General features: G+C 39.0%; 1 protein-coding gene, 1 long non-coding RNA gene, 1 other non-coding gene and 1 pseudogene across 4 annotated transcripts; 2 read left to right on the plus strand and 2 right to left on the minus strand.

Annotated features, from left to right (window-relative positions):
* Positions 1 to 2,976: 2,976 nt before the first annotated feature.
* LOC107687742 (hyaluronan and proteoglycan link protein 4-like) lies at positions 2,977 to 8,643 on the minus strand. The gene is made up of 5 exons (XM_016485191.1): positions 8,537 to 8,643; positions 7,935 to 8,043; positions 6,058 to 6,420; positions 4,930 to 5,232; positions 2,977 to 4,030 (listed from the first exon to the last, which is right to left on the minus strand). The coding sequence occupies exons 1-5, from the start codon at positions 8,543 to 8,545 to the stop codon at positions 3,714 to 3,716; spliced, it is 1,101 nt and encodes a 366-aa protein (XP_016340677.1). The 5' UTR covers positions 8,546 to 8,643; the 3' UTR covers positions 2,977 to 3,713.
* A 456-nt stretch (positions 8,644 to 9,099) lies between these two features.
* trnaa-agc (transfer RNA alanine (anticodon AGC)) lies at positions 9,100 to 9,172 on the plus strand. The gene has a single exon. It is a non-coding gene; the product is annotated as a tRNA-Ala (tRNA).
* A 565-nt stretch (positions 9,173 to 9,737) lies between these two features.
* LOC107687729 (uncharacterized) lies at positions 9,738 to 12,441 on the plus strand. Of its 2 annotated transcripts, none has more exons than XR_001634159.1 (3): positions 9,738 to 9,770; positions 9,887 to 9,953; positions 12,370 to 12,441. It is a non-coding gene; the product is annotated as an uncharacterized LOC107687729 (long non-coding RNA). The 2 variants fall into 2 exon arrangements; XR_001634160.1 differs by having other exon boundaries at positions 12,373 to 12,422.
* The window catches only part of LOC107687728 (transmembrane 6 superfamily member 2-like), a 15,654-nt pseudogene continuing 4,775 nt past the window's right edge, over positions 11,800 to 22,678 (minus strand).

Raw genomic sequence — 22,678 nt, forward strand, 5'->3', positions numbered from 1 at the left:
GGAGGCCGTTCATGAACTCACTGTCTGTCCTGTTATGGCCACGGAGGCCATTCAAGAACTCTCTGCGTGTTCTGTCACAGTCAAGTGGTCCGTCCATGTCCCTGCTCTGCCTGCACCGCCATGGCTCCCTGCTCTGTCTGCTCCGCCATGGCTGCCCGATCTGCCTGCTCCGCCATGGCTGCCTGATCTGCCTGTTCCTCTTCACGGGCCTGGCCCTCCATCCCTCCCCCTGTTCCGCCTTTGCTCTACCACCCTCCTGGACTTGTTGGGTTTTGTTTGTTTGGGCGTCTGGAGCTGCCCTTAGAGGGGGGGATATGTAATGTGGGGTTCGGGTTTTGTTTCTTGTTCATGTTTTCATGTCTTTTATTTTGTAGTTTAGTCATGCTCCTTGTTTGTGTCATGCTTCCCTTGCCTCATGTCTCTCTGCCTTGTGTATGTGTCATGTTCTGATTGGTTGTTTTAGTCATGTGTCTTGTTTCCCATTGGTTTGTTCTTGTCATGTGACCCTCTTGTTTCCTATAAGTAGCCACCATGTTGCCATTGTCTCTCGTCGTGTGTTGATGTTGTAATTCTGCTGTTGGTGAGTCCTGTCCATGCCAAGTCAAGTCTGTTCTAGTCAAGTCTGTTCATGTCAAGTCTCGGATTATCGTTTGGATCACTTGTAAATAAACTGCACTTGGGTTCTCACTTCAACTCGCCTTCAGTGGATTGATTCGTTACACCAGCAAAGCTTTTCAGTTGGGCTGTCACTAGCGATTATTTTGGTAATCGAGTAATCGTTGATTATTCAGACGATTAATCGAGTAATCAAATAATTATAATAAAAAATGTTGTGGTAAAACAAAAAAGACATAAGTGAACAATAGTATTTAAAATACATCTATAATAGGAATGAAACAATTAGTTCAAATAAAGTATCAAAAGCAAGTAATCTTGAATATGTGGATATCAAAACGTGTAAACTCAAGAGTGAAGGTTTATTTTTTTTATTTTGAAATGGCGATGAACAATTAGCATGTTGAGATGTATTCCCGTGTTAGCATAGGTTTAAAAATGGTTTACCTTAAAAATCTGATGAAATGGTGCACGGTGTTCCCAGATGAACGTTATAATAAACCCAAACTCACAACAATATGCACAGACGGAGTTTGAGACGCTCCACACATGTAAATGATAACAGTTGGTGTGGAGCAGCATTTACTGTGAATGCAGCCACTTTGACACACGTGTAACGCTACACAACAAAAAATTAAAGCGCATATATTAAACCTATATCGCATATATTTATTTAATTGAATTGTAGCATTTGTGAATTCACAATAGCATTATGCTTTATTATGATTTTTAATAATTGATTTTTAAATGGGTTTAATATATCATGCAGCCTTGGAAAACGGTCTAATAATGCGTTTTATGGATTCACGTCCGTGGAATGCGTCACTTCCGGTATTTTGCCGTTTACTCGACACAGGCAAATTGCAGTCAATGATTTTTTTAGAATTGAGTACTTGAATTGAATCAAGGAATCGTGACAGCCCTACTTTTCAGTTTATGTATAGCCCCTCCGGTTATACTTGCATTACTCACTCCAAGCAGGATTCGAACTGTGGTTTCCGGCATGAGAGGTGGGCTCGCTAACAAGGACATTACACCTCACCCCCCTAAACCTCACTTTCAATCCAGATCATGGCACCAGTGTAACCCCTCCAGTTCTACTCACCTCCCTCAGAGCAGGATTTGAACCAGTGTTTCCAGCATGGAAAGTGAGCATGCTAACAAGGATGCTAAAAACCATAGCCTCTAGCATCAGATAATGCTTTGAGATCATGGGAATGAGGTTTATCTAGACAGCACTTAATAACTGGCCTCCGTTACATATGTATGTATTATCTTTTATACAATAATCATTATGACTTGATTTCTATGTGATTAACACTGTCTTAACCAAGGGGTTTGTCTCTCCTGCTGAGATGGGAATGCTAACAGATAAGACTTCCTTTCACATCGCACAGCATTTTCGCTTTTAGAATAGATGAGCAAATGATTTGACACCTTGTGCCTGGATAGTACATGATGTCTGAGTGTTCAATTTTCACTTAGTTTTTTCCTGTCAGCAGGTAAGAAATGAGACAAATATGGCACCTTTTGAGATCTGATTCAGTTCTGTTTGCCCAAGAGGACTTGCTCAGTTGTTAGGGGTCAATTAATTTGGACTTTTTCATGTTGAGGGAAGATTAAATCTATCCAATGAAAGATAATGCAACCATCTAAAGAGAAAAAAAATTTGTATTGTCTTTTTATACTCCTTCTCATGAGACTAGCACAACATATGTGATATAATGCCAATTTCTAACAGAAGTTAGCTTTTTACTGTCGTTTACTGTTTTTAAGCAGTTTTTGTGTTTCTAAGAAATAGTATTGTATATAGTTTAGTACTCATTATATAATGTTCAGAGTTGTGTTTTTTTCTGTATTGTTTAAAATGTTTAGAATCTTGCATTAAAATTGGCTACAAGGTGCTAAATACAACCAGAAATGGTGAGCATATAATAAAACCTATTAGAGTAAACAGCCTAATTTCAGCAGTTTAACAAATGACTGTTGCTTTTCTTTGAAATTCATGAGGCCTCATTATAGCTGTTACTATGGAAATGTAAGGGTCACATATGTGATTCTGGCAAAGCAACAAACATTTTCTCAAGTGTTTTGCAGACTGTAGACACAAAGTGCAGCATCGCCGGGAGTTTGTGCCCAAGACAAACCAAAATAGCAATGTGCAATTTGTTAGAGCCATATTCATCCATATATCGTCATGGTTACCGGTGACATCAGGTTTTCCTTCCCTTTTTGTGTCAGAGGTCAAGCTTTTGTGTTTACAAGCAATTCTGTGCCCTGCATCCACAGTCGTTTAGAGAATTGACAGGCAAACGCGAACAGGTAAATAACTTTAATCTAAAATGCATCATCATAGACAATATTGTGCAATACTGAATGGACAGTGCAATCAACCACTAAGAAGTAGTAAAGCAGCTGATGTAAGTCTGCCATTCACAATATTTTAGCTTTATCACTGTAATAAACATCTAGAAAATGTCATGCCTAATTCTGTTATTGCTTGCAAGGTCATTCAAAACGTATCAAAAATGAGTGTCTAGTGTTATGTGCATAGTAATTGGCACAGCTAATCAGTTTTGCTACTTGCTTGGATGGCAACAACTGTGAAAGTTCATTTTAATAAGCAAGCTAAGCCCAGCCAAGCTAGCCAGTTCATGCTAGCATCTGATGAAGTTTTGTCCATTATCACTTCCTCATCATCAGGTCATTGAGGGCTATTGCTAATGTGCTATACTCATTATAAGGCTAAATTAGCTTTCCTGCTTTCTTAGCGCTAATTAAAGTAACTTTTGTCTTCCCTGGGAAACAGCAAAATAAAACAAATTGAAAACCTGAAGGCTAAGTTCTGCATGCAGGGTACACTGCGAAACTAATGTCTCTAAGGAGAAAAGTTGCTTACTTTCTCAATTTAGAGATGATTGACACCTCATTTCAAGCAAGTGTGTGAAATTATACAAGCTCAATTATGCCCCGAGTTCAGCGCAAGCCTAGCAGGTGTGCAAAAAGCCTTGTCTGTCAAACACAGAAGCCATGATGCTAGTAACTAGTATTGTGCACTTTCAGATGCTTCTGGTGCTGTTAGCCAGTTCAGTTGTGGTTTATTTTGGAGCCTGTGTTGACTGGACATCAGTGTTCCTGCGGAAGCAGTAGACTCCGTAGAGGCGGAACTTTTTATCAGGGAAACCTAGGTTTCGGACACCAGGTTCTGGGCCCCCGCAGCGGGCCCGAGGATTGACGATGGGGTAACGGATGCTGCCATCTTCCACCCAGCCCGCCTCACAACGGTCCAAGAGCTGGATCTTCCATGCGGCGTATAGTTGTCCAACTTTGGCAATCACTGCATCGTCACGTTGACATGCCTTTACTGCCTCGAGGTAGTTTACCTTCTTAAAACGTTTGAGGAAGTAAACACGTCCTGCAAGAGAAACATGATTTTATGAAAAACAACAAAAGCTGTGAGAAGACTATACAACAGCTTGCCATAAATGTCTGACTCACTGGAGTAGCACAGAAAGAAAAATGTTCCAGTTTAATGTTCCGTCAAAAATGCTAATGAAATTCTTCCGGAAAGTAGACATTTCACTGCGGAAGATCTCGAAATTTGGATCATGATTTCAAAGCCTGCCTTCACCATGATGAAATAGCAATGCATTTTAAATATTTCAGACCACCACCTGTTTTTCAGAAGTCATTCATTGATTTTCTGTTTGTTTATGTGACGGCTGACTGTTAGGGCAGCACATTGTCTCATATTTCCCACTGGGCCATTCACTAAATTTCCAGCAGCTGGTCAGTGTAGGGGTATTATTGAAAATTGCCCTAGCTATAAAAATTTCAGGACAAACTGTCCTCTCCAATAGCCCACTTGGGGGATAAAAGAAAAGCCTTTTGGCTCTCAATGACTTGAGTGGGTCTGAAGAACTGGGCAAGTCTTGTGTACCCACTGGATCATACAGCACTTAGTAACAAATGGTCTGAACCAGGGCCAAAAATACCGTTTTCTTCCTGAAGACAAAATCAACTGTGCAAACGCCTATTATTCCCGCATGATCACAAAGTGACTCTGCACCCCAGAAGCTGTACTAAATCATAGTTTCCCTGAAATCTGATTTGATTTGGCCAATTTTCCAGGAATTGATGCAGTGCTCAGTTAAGACTCCTTCATTTGTGGCACTGGCACCATTTATTGGATAGGTATCAAACGGAAGGCAGTGAAAGGAGAAGCAGGAGGACCTTCTCAACAGGAACCTGGTCCAACAGCCTCAGGCCGGAAAAGATCTCTAATAAGCAATTCCAACCTAGGTAAACACTCACCGTTGAGGTTTGAGGTAAAGCAAAAAGAATCATAGCGTTCATCTTCTTTGTGCCTATAGCCATAGTTGCGGACCCCGGGAGGGCTATCCTTGTGGCCACATTGGTCTCGAGGATGAGAGATGGGGTACTGGACCGAGCCGTCCTCTAACCAGCCGGCGTTGCACCAGTCCAACCCCTCAAGCCAAGCCTTGTGGAGTTGCGCATGAGAGGCCAGAATTGCATCTTGCTGTCGGCACACTTCCTCTGCCTGGTGGTAGTTCAGCTTGTAGCGTCCGGATGGAGGGTAGTATGGGAACACCACACCTTTGAAAAATGTTTCAGAGAAGTTGGTTCAGTAGGAATATGACACTTTATTCAATCCTAGGGTGCTTTCACACCTGTAGATCGATTGATTTGTTCCGAAACAGGGATTAAAATGATCACAATGTTGCTTTTTATTCTTGGTGCGGTTCGCTTTCACATGGCAAAGTTTCTAAACGGGCCAAATTTGTTAATACAAGTCACATGAGAGTAAACTGTTCTCTCATTGGTCAAAGTTCCACCGTTTATTTTCCGGGATTCCACTCATAGCTGTTATCAGTCTGGATGGAATGACAACAGCTTTGTGGGCTTATTGTTGGTTTTTTTTGTAGCTGTCGTTATATTAATTTATCATTTTGAGTCCAGGATTCATCGGGAAAACATTTTTGTCAAGCACCTACTACGAAGAAGAGCAGTAAGACGGCATTATAAAATGAAAAAGCGCGCTTTGATTTTGAATGGCAAAGACGTGATCACTCTCAGAAATTCACAGGTTCATTTTGAGGTATTTGCAAAACAATATGCTTTTCATGGAACTTACGTAATTACCCATCATACATCGTGATATAGCCTGGTTCGTTGGTCCGTTGGATCGGATTGCTTTCTCACTACAACCGAACTGCTCCAGAGTTCGTTTTCAATCGAGCCGAGACAACCTTGTTCAGGCGATCTCGGACCGATTGTTTTGGTGCGGATCCGAGCGCGATTGCCATGTTCACATATGCCCAAACGAACCGAGCTAAGGGGGGGGAAGCGTGCCAGGTTCCGAAACAACAGGCCAGGTCTGAAAGCACCCTTAGTTACTACAACCAAGACCAGTTCCCTAACCTTCAAGGTCTAGATTGACAAATCCCGTGTCGTCCTCCATGTCATTGGTGACCTCACACTCGTAGCGGCCGTAGTCTTGCAAGGTGATGTTGTGAATAATAACTGAAGCATCTCCTGGCCCTGCCCGTTCCAGAGACACTCGACCACGGTAGGACCCAAACGTCTTCTGTTGTCGCCCCAGCGCTACAAACATGTCTTCAAACTGGAAAGCATCGGAAACCTTCGTCCATTTTATGCGGATGCGATTACGGTCGACGTCCTCTGGTTCATGGTGGTAACGGCAGGGAAGGGTGATAGTGCCACCGCGATGAGTGACCACCTTACCTGGAGCAGTCTGGACTATCACTGCCCCTGTATCATCCTCTAGGGAAAACGAGAAAGAAGTTTCCACTTTACACTCTATGAATTATCCTTATCAGTGTGTACCTGGGAATCAGTCCCATAACTTTTGAGTTCCTAGCACCATGCTAAACTTCAGAAACTTCAGCAGGGCCACATTCAAACCGAATTAAATTCAAAGTGTTGCAATTATATTTGAATATGAATTTCAGTTGAATTTTTTACATTTGAGACTGACTGTCAATTTGACTGGAATTTACCCTATTTTTAAATAAAATTTTCTTAAAGGTTTTGAGACTTTGCCGAATAAGGTTTGGGTGAAAATTTATGGGACTGTGGAAAACTATGCAATTTTGTGGTTTTCTTTTTCATGCAGTTCATATGCAAATAGGGTCATTTTCATTTCAAATATAGCCAGATCTTTTAGTATTCTTTGTGCTGTGTCCCTTTCAATTGAGTGAACCGACACGTCACATCAGTCTAAAATCTGCATATTGCATGAATATCCTTTAAGAGTGCCAATTGTAATGCAGATGCGGCCCTCTTGCTGAGTACCTTAGCTTTACCTGTTGCGCTAAATAAGCATCTGATCTTAAAACCAGCTAAGAAAAATTAATAACTATGGCATTAAAAAAGACATTGAAAATGCTTAAATCCTTCACCTTTTCTTTTATTTCCCACAGAATCCTTTGCTTTTGTCTGAAGGCTGTTCAAAGGCACTTGAAGCATAGCTGGATCTCTAATCAGCTTTGACATCTGCTCATTTAAACTGTCAGCTGGATGGATACCTGGCACTCTGAAATGTTTGTTACCACAACACCTTTTCTTTTGAAAGCAGGGTTGCCAAACATATCCTATCATTAATTCAGTCAGAGACAGCCAAAGAACCAGTATTTCATCCGAAGCAAAGGGTCTAAACTGAAAGCAATGTCACTGTAACCACAGACTTTTTGAAAGTAATTTGCAGCTGCCAAGTAAATGTTGGGACCATGCTGTTAGAAGACAGCTAGTGCAACAGCTTCAATTAATGACCTTTTTTCTTGCTTACATAAAAATGAATACCAAATGAAGAAATGCGACCTAGTTGACTTAAAACTGATTATAAAGTTTACCTGCAATATAAATATGCAACAACTATCAGATGTTGCATATTGCTTTTAAATCCTACTTGAGCTTCGAGTAGCCACTTCAATTGGGGATCGTAAGAGATTTTCTTTTAATACCACTGGTGGACTGACACTGAACTTGCAAAGTGAGGTTATACACTGAAGATCACTCGTGGGTGGAGTGGTCTCTGACTGTCAACATTTACATTAAGTGCTCTGAATATCACTGCACTTACACAATAATGGTATTTATTTGTTGGCTGCATGTTTAACACAGTTGAAAAATGTTTTTCTACAAGTAGGCAATTGTCGGTAGGTATGATAACCTTCTTCTGCTTATGCTGCATTTGCAGATTTGCCTGCAGATTTGCCAGATTATGTACAATGTGATCTGGGACACCTGGTAAAAAGCGGCACAGAAGAAGTTCTTACCCATTACATGAACCACTCTCCTCCGTCCTTTCTCCAAGTCAGCTGGGTAGGTGGTCACAAAGGGTGAAAGGAACAACAGCGTGCAGGTAATGGTTTCCAAGCACAAGATCTTTAAAAAAAACACACACACACAGAACAATGGCACATTGCACACAAATGAGCTTGGTTTTGTTCATTTTTGACAACGTCAGACAATGTGGGCAATATCTGATCTAAATCTACTGCATTTATAATGATGTATATACCAGCATGATACATGTGGTTTGGATCAGTTTTGCAAACATTAGGTAGAGTCTAGAAATCTGTTATGGCAAAATAATCAGATGTCTGCTGTCTGAACGAAGTCATACAGTATTGCTTTACAAATGTAGGCCTTTTTCCCGTCTTCTTTTGTGTAACATGATCCAGACCACACATACACACACTATGCAGCACATTAACCAGCCCAAACACATTATATATATAGCTACAACACAACGGAATCATACATCATCATCATCCTCAACTCCCCTTACAGCATCTTTGAGCATCCCCTACCGCAATGCACTGCGCATTATCAAGGTTACCGTAGTAAAACCCACACACATGCAGTCTGAACTCACCAACATCATGAGAGGACGCGTTTTATGTTGAGAGGGTATGAAGTAATATTGCTCCAGTGCACTGACGCGCGTTCCGGCGCAGCTGTCCCGGTTCTGACTCGGTTTCACTGCAGCTGACGGTGTCAGCGCTGGAAGACTCTCATTTACTCTTAGTGCTAGGCTGATATGCTGTGGTAACAAAGAGGGTTCCTCGTCTTTTAAGTTGTAACTTATTTTGTATAGTTAGCTTTGTTTACGGTTGCGTATGTTGCAGATTGTGCGAATTTATTCGCAAACTCGATGTTTGTAGCTTTACTCGGTAGTTTATTTAGTAACTTTGTCGTGAATATGTAAACTCGAATAACCTTAACTTATTTTTAACTACTTCAGACCCTTTCCCATTCATTATGTGAACTGGCAAGTAGGCTTTGAGACTGCATATCTGATAAATAGAGTGTATTGTGTCGTGAAACTATGATAATATGATGTCGTATCGGGTCTATAATTAATAAATGTACTGTGAGAGCGAAGTAGAGTTTCGTACTTATGTTACATACTTGCATACCAGCTGGAGTGTGCTGAAAGGGGAATTAGCTCAGATGGTAGAGCGCTCGCTTAGCATGCGAGAGGTAGCGGGATCGATGCCCGCATTCTCCAAAGCTTTTTTTTTTCTCCTGCTCTAAAAGTTACAATTACATTTTAATTTAGCACGTAGTGACTGCTGGTAAGTATTTATAAGATACTGAGACTAAAATGACTAGACTTTGCGAATTAATTAATGCAAGAAGCCATTTAGTATGCTAGGCTAAGTATCCATAACTAATGCACAAGCCTATATATGAAGAGCTTCTTTGCAAAAAAAAAATAACTCCGTTTTTATTCATTTTCATAAATAATGTTTTATTGTGTTATCATGTTTTTATTGTGTTAGTTAGCTGTATTTCTTTAGTTATTATTATTTAATCAAAATAACCCAACTGCAGTTTGATTGATGTTAATTGGAATGCAGGATTAAAAAAAACATGATTTTTGAACATTTTTATCAGTTTTTGCAAATAAACTCTTCATATGGGTTTATTGATTTTTTTATCAATTGATTTTTTTGAGCAATTTTACACATTGTTGCAATTAATTACAATAATATGTGTAATATTTTGTTTTTCCATTCAAAGCGTGACTTCTCCTTTATTACTACTTATTTAGTATGTTTTTGTTACAGTATTTGGATCCTTTGACAGATATTTTGAATAAAATGGTGAGTTGACACGTTTTAAGTGTTATAGCTACATTACATTGTTGGCCAAAACAGTGATTTGATCATTTTTGTATATAAAATTCTGCATTTTTACAGTTTCTTAAATCTTTTTATAGGTTTCAGTTGTATTGAAAAGCAAAGGCTGTTTAATGGCCTATTCATTTCATTGTGACAACTATTGCTGTAAGTATATGTGTTCAATTAACTGTATCAACGATTTTCAATGTGTTCAATAGCTTATTTATAACTGACTTTTTAAAAATAAACCAAACCTGAGAAATACTAATTGGAGGAGAAAGGCACTAATTACCCCTATACCCCTATACTGAAATATCTAATATAATACATTATGACCTCCACATACAGGTGCATCTCAATAAATTAGAATGTCGTGGAAAAGTTCATTTATTTCAGTAATTCAACTCAAATTGTGAAACTCGTGTATTAAATAAATTCAATGCACACAGAATGAAGTAGTTTAAGTCTTTGGTTCTTTTAATTGTGATGATTTTGGCTCACATTTAACAAAAACCCACCAATTCACTATCTCAACTAATTAGAATATGGTGACATGCTAATCAGCTAATCATCTCAAAACACCTGCAAAGGTTTCCTGAGCCTTCAAAATGGTCTCTCAGTTTGGTTCACTAGGCTACACAATCATGGGGAAGACTGCTGATCTGACAGTTGTCCAGAAGACAATCAATGACACCCTTCACAAGGAGGGTAAGCCACAAACATTCATTGCCAAAGAAGCTGGCTGTTCACAGAGTGCTCTATCCAAGCATGTTAACAGAAAGTTGAGTGGAAGGAAAAAGTGTGGAAGAAAAAGATGCACAACCAACCGAGAGAACCACAGCCTTATGAGGATTGTCAAGCAAAATCGATTCAAGAATTTGAGTGAACTTCACAAGGAATGGACTGAGGCTGGGGTCAAGGCATCCACAATTTGAGTTGAATTACTGAAATAAATGAACTTTTCCACGACATTCTAATTTATTGAGATGCACATGTATGTCAACACTGAAATGAAGGGCGAATTCCAAACGGAAGTGAGCATCCCATGCCCTACTCCCTTCGAAGGGCAGAGCCCTTGAAGTGTGTTCTTTGAAGGGTGCAGGGCATTACTCTCTCGTATAAGCGTTTGAAACTCCCTTGCCGAAGGGAATGAGGTGCAGGGCATTACTCTCTCGTATAAGCGTTTGGAACTCCCTTGGCGAAGGGAATGACTGACCAAATGTTACCTTGACAACACTGCACGTACGTGCAGCATTCAATCAGCACTCCATCAGTTGTTGCAAATAAATATTTCTTCTTATCATTATTATTATTTTCAAGTATTGTATAATTGTGTCTTATTTACTATTAAACTTTTTCAAACGAAACGTGCTTAAACTTGCTTGCACTACCGTCTTAAATCATATTTCTATCACTGAGGAAAAAATATTTAGTCTTACATTAAAATAGACAAATTTAATTAGCCTATTCTATTTTCGTTAGTCTGTGAAGTCGAAATCAACCCCAACTTGACTTTAAAAAGCATTGCAAGATCTTCTAACTGAAGATCACATGATCACAAACCGAAATCACTTCCGTGAAGTGACCATCGCATGTTCCCTTCGCTAACGGACTTCTGGAAGGGCCCTTCGTGAAGGGATTCAGTTGTTCACTTTCGTTTGGAACGTCCCTACAAATGGCGCCCCCTTCCCGAAGTGCCCTTCAAGGGTGCAAAAAAGCCATTTGGAATTCGCCCGAAATTATCCGCTAGGCTTGACAGATTTCTGTACTAATTCCACTGGAACTGATTTGATGCCACACAGAGTGCTGTTTGTGTGTGCAAGCAGAAATTTTGTGCATTGCTCCTCATCAGCATGAAAAAGCTGCTGAGCAAGGATTGCTTTTAAGGTTAGTAGTTGTAGAACTCAACCCTGCTGACTTGATCATGTACATACAGCATATCCAGATGAAGATCTTGTAGGATAATATTTTATTACCTATGAGACCAGTAAATTATTCAAGAGAACGTTCTGGCATGTTACATTTAAGATGTAACTGTGAAATTTGTGTGGAACAGATGGATAGAACTAGGAAAATACACCGGAATAAGAGACCTCTAGTTGCAGCACATGAGATTTTTACAGTGAAGGACAGAAGGCTAATAAACTGCAGTGTTAAAGGTCTTGTTGTGTCAAGACAGGTAGAACAAGCCGTGGTTTAATGATCTCGGCTTCTTGCAATTTAGAGTTGTTTTTGTCATGAGGAATTCAGTAACAGCCGTAGCTCTGGCAACTGACACAATCAAGACGTTTCAAAAGCAAGGTCCTGTAACCTACGTGATTACCAAATTAACAGGAACCCACTGGAACACAGCTGTGCCAATTTAACACAATTTTAAATGCACTCTTTCTAAAGGAATAGTTCACCCAGCATGAGTTAATGATGACGGAACTTCAATACTTGTGTGAACTATCCCTTCAAGGTCAATGTTTTTTTGTTTTTTTGTTCAATCGATTTAATTTAATTTCTTCTCATTGTTAGTTTGGCCCACAGGTGTGATGGAAAGGAAGTAGTCCGGCTCTTGTTTGCAACGCAGGGCGAGCAGTACAGGACCGGGCGCATACAGCAGGTTGAGGAGGAGGACGGGCACCAGGGTTGTGATGGGAATCCTGTACATTTCTGCAGTGTGTGGGTGCAGCGACGCTCCAGCATGAGACCACTGGCACTGTGGTGGACAGAAGCACAAGATGTTGTTTTTGTGAGTGAGAGTTTTATATAATCGATAAGACAATTTTCACCTGGTAAATGAAAAAACAGGTGAAAAAATCCACTAAATTGAGGGAAGGACTTTTGGTCACCTTGACTTGGGCCAAAACACAACCACCCAGGGGTGCATTTCCCATACAATGACATAACTCGTTGCTTAAAGGAATAGTTCACCCAAAAAAATGGAAATTCTGTCATTAATTACTCACCCTCATGTCATTCTAAACCCGTTAGACCTTCGTTCATCTTCGGAACACAAATTAAGATATTTTTGATGAAATCCGAGAGCTTTCTGACCCTGCATAGACAGCAACATAACTGACACGTTCAAGACCCAGAAAGTTAGTAAGGACATCGATAAAATAGTCTATCAGTGGTTCAACCTTAATTTTATAAAGCTACGAGAATACTTGAAAACAGAAATAATGACTTTATTCAACAATTTCTTCTCTTCCGTGTCAGTCTTCAACGTACGTTTACTACAGTACCACGACGCATGTTCTGGCGTTTTGAAACCATATGCCTTGATTGCAAGGAAAGGAATGCAAATGCATGCATCATGGTACTGTTGTGAATGTACACCAAAGAAAGAGAAGAGGAAGAGAAGAGAAGAGAAGAGAAGTAATTGTTGAATAAAGTCATTATTTTTGTTCGTTTTTTTGTGCACAAAAAAAGTATTCTCGTAGCTTCATAAAATTAAGGTTGAACCACTGATGGACTATTTTAACGATGTTCTTACTACCTTTCTGGGCCTTGAACGTGTCAGTTGTATTGCTGTCTATGCAGGGTCAGAAAGCTCTCGGATTTCATCAAAAATATCTTAATTTGTGTTCTGAAGATGAACGGATATCTTACGGGTTTGCAACGACATGAGAGTAAGTACTGAACTATGGTGAACTATTCCTTTAAATCGAATTGGAGCTAAATTCTGCAGGGCAGTGGTTCTCCAGGATCAGGATTGGACACCACTGGCTTACGTATTTATTCACGTGTCCACTATTCAGAAACGGTGGTGTGTATACAATCTAAGTCCACATGTCAAACAATATGCCATGCTTCTAACCACAGGCTGAGAGCTGTAGTTCCAACCATGCCTGTTTATGATACTGTTTGCAAATATTCACTGGAACTATGATTTCAGGAAACACTGAATCATTGGACTATGTTGGTAATGACGAAACTTGCGACCATAGTTGGCTAACGCACCCCATAGCACCCACATACCAACACAAATCCTAGGACTGTGGCTGCAAGTTCTCTTCAGCAAAACACCACTCATATTCCCTTAATGAAATGCAAGAATCTAGTTTTATATTGCACTTTTGTAAAGTTCAATGATAAGGGCACAATGAGGTCTCATCCAAGACCTTGTAATGTATTTTAGAGGCCTCTGCCTATGGGTAAGTAGAGATGAATAGACTGCAATGACGTCCTCTCAGCTTTGAGGAGGCGTTCATTTGTATGTCGAGCTGGAGATCTACAGTGAAACTCCAGTGAAGTCCTGTTCTACTGAGGTCTTTGATCAGGAATGCTGACTGCTCAGGCCTCGTACTGGGAATTAAAGGGGTGCTGGATGAAGTTGTTCAGACCAAGGCTTTGATCGTGATACTGTTTGATGGTGCCTTTCTATAACATCAGCATGCAGTAGACAGAAATCTCTAGATTCTGCCCGAAACTATGGAGGAAATACAGTATACCTCAATGGTTGTTTCTAACTTGAACCTTAGACATAGAATTTACAGTTTCTAACAGATGTTTTCTTGCTCTCTTCTCACAGCTTTGACTAAATATTGGAGAAGTTTTCATGTCTTACCTGTAAAATGGCACCTGCAAAATATACCGTCCAATCAAGCATCCAAGTGCAGCCAGGTGTGCAAAGCCCATATGCAAATAAACCCAGCATTGGAAGCGCATGGAACAGGAGCAGCAAGATCTGGAGACGAAAAGACACCGTGCAACAAGTATTATTTCAATCTGTGTGTCAACACTACACGCCTTGCCTCTACACACCAGTGCTTTGATGGCAAATTAATGCAGTCCAACTCAATCCCCAAGGGCACCAGCGCTGCCGCAGCAATGCACTCCCGCTGAATACAGATCGGCCCGACTGCATTGAGTTCACACAATCATTCATACTTATTGAGGCTTAAAAACACAAACATAGGCACATTACCCACGATTAGACCCTAAACTACGGTGGCGAGAAGTGGCAAAGCAGATCACAATTCTGAAAACAAAATAACAAATTACAAACGCAAATGCAAGTCTAAAAAACAAAATAACAATTCAGAAAGCACAACAACAATTCAGAAAACATTATAACAAGTCAGAAAACACAACGACAAATCAGACAAACCGGAAAAGGTAGGTATAGTTTGAGACAGCGCCATTGGTTTGGGATTATTCACCGCTGACTGGACGAGACATCTGTCAATCAACGTATACAGGGAAGAACCAGCGGAAGAACAGCAGAGTCGTGGTAGAAAGTTCGGAGATGGTATTAAAGTAGCTCAGTTTAAATGCATTGTATGAATTGTCCTTACTATGGAATAAAAAATACGGGGTGTCTATTTACATTTAGTTATTTTTAGACTTGCATTTGCGTTTTTAATTTGTTATTTTGTTTTCAGAATTGTGAATCGGCTTTGCACTTCTCGGCCACCGTACTAAACAGAGCCTGGTTGTGTTGCACGGCACGTGATGTCTTTCAAGAAAGTAATAACAAGCTGTAAAAAGTCATGTTCGCCCAGGAATTCACATACATCTTTAGAGATGTATATTTAACTATAAATAACTAAAATATATCTGTGTAACTGCTTATTTTATATGTATATCAAGTTACAAATAAATATTTTAATACATCATTTTGTTTTATATATATTCACACACACACTATATATGTATATATGTGTGTGTGTGTGTGTGTGTGTGTGTGTGAGTGTGTATAATATATGTATAATATATATACATATATACAGTATATATATATGTAGTCATTTAGCAGACGCTTTTTGTAAGCGACTTACAAATGAGGACAATAGAAGCAGTCAAAACTAACAAAAGAGCAACAATATATAAGTGCAAATGACAAGTCTATATTTTATTACAAAAATAAATAATAATTAATCAAATTAAAATAACTAATATTTTAATATTTATAACAATAAAGTATTACACAAATAGTATATATATATATATATATATACAGTATATATATACTATTTGTGTAATACTATAATATATATTATACATATAAATTTATACATTTAAATACATGTATATACATTTAAAATAAAATATTAAATATATATAATTTTATGTTTAAAATAATATACACTATTGTTTTATATATAAAGTAAGCACTTTCAATTGTGAGTTGCAATTAGAATGGAATCAGTCACAGATGTTGAATTGGAATTTGAGTAGAAACATTACAAGGAATTTACCCTGCCCTATACATACTATATAAATATTCTCACCAGCACCTGAGTGCACAGGTATTATGCGATCGATGCAGGTTTCTGTCCTCTGTACAAACATACGTGTTGGCGCACCCTCGTTCCTTATCAAACACATTACCACACATGTCACACTCTCTCCTTGTTTGAGTTGATGGAGGGGCTCAGCCAGGACTCATGGGTGGGATTAGCTTATCAAGTCACAGCACATCTCCTGCCTGATCGATGGGCCACCGTTGTGCCAGGGTTCCAGCTAGAACAAGGACTTTTGATAACCTATTGACCAAGCTACAACCCCAATCTAAACAAAAACAAAGGTACCCTTGATACCTTTGTGCTTGGGCTGAGACAGCGGGGATATTCGTGGACTACCCAAGGTGACAATAAGCCACCCACCTTATTGAGTGCTAATGATGAGTAATACCTACCGTACAGTCATTTAGAGGAGCTTAATGCTATAATGCTTAGGGTATTAAGAAGCCTGAATGTGTTGGCCTAAAACTGACTGAATGTAATTACTTGAGAGTAGGGGTTGTACCGACTAATCGACTAGTCGACTTCAATGCTCTGCCATGACGCTTTAAGCTTGACGTCGACTAGTCGCTGGTCCAATAGAGGGCGCAACAGAATAAGAAATCTTTGAAGGACTTCCACATTTACGCTCCGTTTCCAAACAGTTCAAATGACAAATAAATGCATACTCTGAAAGCGCTCCACAAGACGTGTGATTATATTACTGGATGCTCGAAACTGAACTGGAGAATGCACGTTTTAAACAGCTTATTGTACAGGTAAATTAATCGCCATTCTAATCTAATGCGCTGCTGCACTGTAATCGCACACACATAGGCTACAGACAGTAGCGCGTACATCGCACGCACAGAATCATTCAGCGCGGAAATGTATTGTCAACACTGTTCTGTGATTTCTCAATAAAATAGCTTAGAAACTGAAAAGTTCAAGCATATTTTTCTTAATAACTAAATTCCACAGCTTCACTACTAGTAGGGAGACGCTGCCATGTATAATTAATTCACACACGCAATCGCTCTCACTAATGCATTCATATGAATGTAATCTTTACTGTGCTACTTTATCTGTATCTGATTTAGAATGAGCAGAAATCTGTGAGAAATATAACGACTTAAAGACAAAAGAACTGATAAAAAAAGCTGTTATAGGAGCAACAGCCATGTGGGCAGCGCTGTGTCATATGCCATAGCTGTGCACAAGGTGTTTGAGTCTCAGCTCCAGACTTATTTGTTCATTAATGAAGTCATCAGTGACTAGTCGAATTCGACTCGACTTTTATCACATAAAAGTCGACTTCAAAAAATCAGAAGTCGTTCAACCCCTACTTGAGAGTATATGAAAATGTACTCACCGTAACTTTGGGGAAGCCCACAGGATCCTTCAGATATGGTTCATACTCTTTCACATATCTGTTGAGGATTTCTAATGGCCAATATATGGATAAAGATATGAGTTTCTTTGTCCCAACAGAATTAATTATGGAGATCATACGCAAGCGTATGGTGAGCACCAGCTTACCAATCCTCTAAAGATATCCCATGGCAGCCACTAGATAAACAACAAAGAGAAGATCCAGGGGGTGACAGATCAAGGCTTTTTTCTGCTCACGTTCAGCCTGATGGATACAAGCACCATTACTGATTCTGTAGAGAAAATACTAACCACTGACCAATGTCAACAGTGTCTGGTTCTTCACCTTGGATGCTCCCACAAGAGGCATATCCCTTGGCCTGGAGAACAAGGAAACCGCTCCCCATATGGGCACCAACAGAAAAGGCATGTTGAGCCAGAAGGCAGGACGGATCTCAGAGCCATATTTACCTGCATATAAAACGTATTTGAGAAGCATCTTATGTAATGTTCAGCAGGAATTTGTGATCGTTTATTTACTTTGACTCACCAACCACGATTCCAGGTACAAACACAATCATGTTGGTGCACAGCGATCCAGCCCAGAAAAGACCCAATGTGCGGTATTGTTGCCTGGGATGATAGGAAACACTCATTTAGGAAAATCCACCTCCTTTTAAACATCACAGTTTCATGTCATGTTCTTGCCAGATAGTGTCGAAACATTATTTCAATCCTTTTCCCCATTTTTACTTAAATATAACTTCTTAACGTAGATGTTACAACATGAAACAACCTTTAAAAATTGGCAGACTAGACATCTCATTTACATCTTTGACTACTGTACTGAATAGCGTACAGAGTAGACATAATTTACAAACTTGTTTGACATGCGGTGTATTAGCATCAGGTAGAGGATGAAGTGCGCTATACCATCCCAGTAGCACATCATGATAGCGTACGGTGTGCCGAGATACGGCTCCCCCTGGAGAACCAGCAATACCATCGTCAGACAGGTTTAAACTGGATAATCGATAACATCAACTCTGCTTTCTCTTCATGATACTGGCCGTTTTCTGGTAGAACTCCATGAACCCTGAGGTGAAGCCATCGTATTCTAGAGCGCTCGTGAGGTCAATGACACACGTGAAGGAAAACTCTGCAAAAATTGAACAAAAACAAAATATTATGCATACAGTACACAATAACAGTCTTTTCTTTTGTTTAGTGTTAAAATGTACGTGCTTTAATTGTTGTAGTGTATGTTACGTAAGCGAGACATGACTTCATTGCGGCTTTCCAATTTTTACTTTTGGTCACCTGATATTTCGATATTTTGATAGAATACTCTATTCTGATTGGTCAATTGTGTGTGGTCCTATGGAATACTTGATTCTGATTGGTCAATTGTGTGCGGTCCTATGGAATACTCGATTCTGATTGGCCCATGGTGACATTCAGTGGTCTCATATTTGTAATGAGCTAGTGAATATGGAGAATTTCAATAGCAATGCTGTACTGTATATCAGTTTTTTAGGCTACATTGTAGACTAATTTTTAGATAATAGGTAAGATTACAACATAATTTGAACTAAAATTAATATTCAAACATGCACTTATTTATTTATTTGGTGAGTCTATCATGCAATAAGTGGAATATTGTACAGTAAGTCACATGATTGGATGGTTATATATTTTCCACATTCTCGTATGCAAATGTCATGTATAATTAACATTATGCAAAACTGGCCTGAAAATCAAACAATAGAACATTTTCGTCCTCAGAAAGTGACAAACTGCTCTTGTCTTTAATGAAAGAGAAATTAAACAGTTTTAACTGCAGGCTTTGCAAGAAAACGAATCTCTCCCTAGTGGGATTATGAGCTCGGCTTCATTGGCGCTTTCGAAACGCTGAATTGAAATGTTTTCGTCTTTAACTCTAAGCCTTCTGTGATGTGCCGAGAGAAAAACCTCACTAATAAGATGTTTCAGCGCTCAACTGCTCTATTAAGAGTTGACTAGTCCACCTTTATTCTCGTCTTTATTAAAAAGATTTCACTCTTACCGACTATTGATTTCTGGCAAGGTGGAAGAGGATAATGATATCTGCAAGTGGAGGTGTGAACAAGAAATTTATATTTGGAGCCATGTGGTGTTTGTTTTTTTCAGGTTTAAAGTGCAGCTGTGCCAAAAGGGCACTTTGCAGAGACAGCAAATACCCCATGTGGCATTTCCTAAGCGTCTGGGTGACAAATAATGAGTGGCAGGGGACATGAAGAAGGAAAATTCTTGAGCATGGAGGCAAATATAATGACTATAAATGTCACCACTGAAAGCTCAGACACAGGATTTAACAGAATAGTTCACGTAGACATGAAAAATCTGTCATCATTTACTTCACTCTCATGTCGTTCCAAAACCATATGACTCCATTGGAACACAATGGCGAAGTTTAGGGGAATGTTCACGCTGCTCTTTTTCATATAGATAAATGGTGAGCTGTAAAGCTCGACATGATTGTAGCCTAACTGATAAGTTTCAATTTAGGTGAAATATTCCTTTAACAATCTTCTTTTCCGAGCAAAGTTTTCAAGATGGAATTCATAGCTTATTTTGAAGGAAACCGTGGGTGTAAAAGTAAAGACAGGTGTGTTATTGTAACAAATACTTTTCTTGTATCCAATTTCATGGTTGGATTACTAGACTAGATATTGTCCAGTGCCATTCTTCTTGCGTCCACGAGTATCTGACTGACAGCTTCGTAGATATAACGGCTCAATGAGAAGTGCTGTATTGCCATCCGCTGAGCACAGATGCACAGTCTGATACTGACGTTCTCACTTTCTGTCTTTCTCGCTTCCCTTTTTCTCCCTGAGCCCTTTTAAGCCATAGGGGTCTTGGTTTAGTTTACCTGCATTACAGGTGCGATAATGGAATTATCGTCTCCTTCATCACAGCGGGGTGAAATGACATGCTGTGCCAGATGACATTGTCACCTCTCAGTCACTCTAACCCATAATAACACCACTATCTTAAGCTAAATTTCTAGCATTACATTGCAAAAGCTCACATTTTTCTATTGTGTCCTAATACGAGGCAGATTGGCAAGTTTGTATACATACCATGTGTCACAGAATAATTTTGTAATTTTTTGTCTGGCATCGTAAACATTTTGGTGGGGGAAATGGCCATTTTTTCCCCCTTTTTTCGGAAAATTGTGCAGGTGTCACCACAACTTCCACTGGTTTTTGTGTAAACATCCCTGAACCTTTAATACGGTGAGAGAAAATGTCAATGAAATGCCAGTGTCTGCATTCCACCGATACTAATGAGTTTAAATTGCCTCATTCAGTGCAGCAACAAAACAATTAAAGGGATCGTTAACCCAAAAATGAAAATTCTGTCATTAATTACTCAACCGTTCCAAACTCATAAGAACTTCGTTCATCTTCACAGAAACACCACTGACACGTTCAAAATGCAGAAAGGTACGCACGTCTCGTGAACTCGCATTTATGACTGACATGGAGAAGAAATTGTTGAATAAAGTCATTGTTTTTGTTTTCTTTGCACACAAAGAGTATTGTCGTAGCTTCGTAAATTTACGGTTGAACCACTGCTGTCACATGGACTATTTTACCGATGTCCTTTCTACCTTTCTGAGACTTGACCGTGGAAGATGTGTTGCTGTCTATGCAGGGTCAGAAAGCTCTCGAATTTCATCAAAAATATCTTAATTTGTGTTCCAAAGATGAACGAAGGTCTTACAGGTTTGAAACGACATGAGGGTGAGTAATTAATGACAGAATTTAAATTGTTGGGTGAACTATCCTTTTAAATAATTCATGCAGATGTATGTAACCTTAAACAGAAAAAAATGTGGTGTTTTGAGACTTTTGAGACCATATTTCTGATCGATTCATGTCGTTTTATTTATTTGAGGGTCAGAAAGAAATGAGGATATGCTGCATATTTCAAGAGTTAACCAATCAAATCAGTGTCAGAGCTCATACCGTAGAACAAAGGATCTTTTGGAGGATTGTAGCGAGTAGTGAGGTAGACCAAGAGGAACACCGCCACAAGAACAGCCACCCCGATTTCCAGAATAACCACTGGCCTGTAAATGCAAAATATTACGAATATGAGTGAACATAATATCAGATTTAACTTGCTGTGACTGACCATAGTCTGTAAACAGACTAAAAATAGGCCATTGGGTCAGATTTCTTCCTGTCAATCATTTTGCGCAAAGTTTTCATGAGTTAGCAGGGTACGAAATGTTCACGATTTCTCTTCTGACAACACTGACATACAAAAACAAGTGTTTTAAAGGAAAGACAGAAAAAACAGTAAGAATGAGAAAAATTAAGAGGCTAAAGAGCGGAGGGATCAAAAAAGAAACAGTGGAACATTGAAAAAGATTTTCAAGATTTTCACCACTAGAGAGAGCTAAAATCTTGAACTCTTTTTTTTTAGTACACCTATTATTGTTACTATTATCATAGTAGCATTGATAAGTATTAAATATTTAATCAAGAATATGCCCTTCAAGCCTATCTTAAAGGACGCCATACTTTAATAAGTTCATTTCTTTCTAAGATTAATTTTGCATAGCGACTTGTCCCCAGTTACTACACACCTATGTGTATTCGGCAGTGTTGGGGAGTAACTAGTTACATGTAACGGAATTACGTAATTTAATTACAAAATAAAAGTAATTGTAATCAGTTACAGTTACTAAGAAAAAATGTGTAACTAAATTACAGTTACTTATGAAAATGTTAAGGATTACAAAGGGGGTTACATATGACTTTTTCCACACACACTCCCACATACAGATTTAATTGAGTTGCAGTGACTACTCTAAAATATGAAACACCAATGTTTCAGAAGTTTATAACATGCTTATGTATATGCTTTATTTTTTTAAGATTAACTGTTTTTTTCTAAGGCATTGTTAGATTCCAGCGTTTACTGTCATAGCTATGCAAAGATTTGATTTCAAAAACAGTATCATAGCTATTAAACTATTTCTTGTTATGATTTTAAATATGTATTTAACCTCAGAATGATTTGAAAGGGTTCACCCAAAAATGAAAATTAGCCTATAAATGACTCACCCTCAAGTCATCCTCGGTGTATATGAGTTTCTTCTTTCAGACGAATCCAATCGGAGTTATATTAAAAATTGTCTTTGATATTTAAAGCTGTTTAATGCCACTCAGCGGGTGTTGCAGTTCGTCAGTCCAAAAGAAGTTAAATAAAAAGCGCCCATCCATAAAAAAAAGTGTCTCACACGGCTCT

The sequence above is a fragment of the Sinocyclocheilus anshuiensis genome, unplaced genomic scaffold (assembly GCF_001515605.1).
Source record: "Sinocyclocheilus anshuiensis isolate Anshui unplaced genomic scaffold, SAMN03320099.WGS_v1.1 scaffold305, whole genome shotgun sequence".
Classification (NCBI taxonomy): Eukaryota; Metazoa; Chordata; class Actinopteri; order Cypriniformes; family Cyprinidae; genus Sinocyclocheilus; species Sinocyclocheilus anshuiensis.

What these genes read in the sequence shown, in the direction of transcription:
- LOC107687742 (XM_016485191.1), bottom strand. An exon ending in GAGAGTGGTTCATGTAATGG is followed by an intron (nt 6,421 to 7,934) that starts GTAAGAACTTCT and finishes CGTTTTCCCTAG; the next exon opens with AGGATGATACAGGGGCAGTG. An exon ending in TGTCAATCTAGACCTTGAAG is followed by an intron (nt 5,233 to 6,057) that starts GTTAGGGAACTG and finishes CATTTTTCAAAG; the next exon opens with GTGTGGTGTTCCCATACTAC.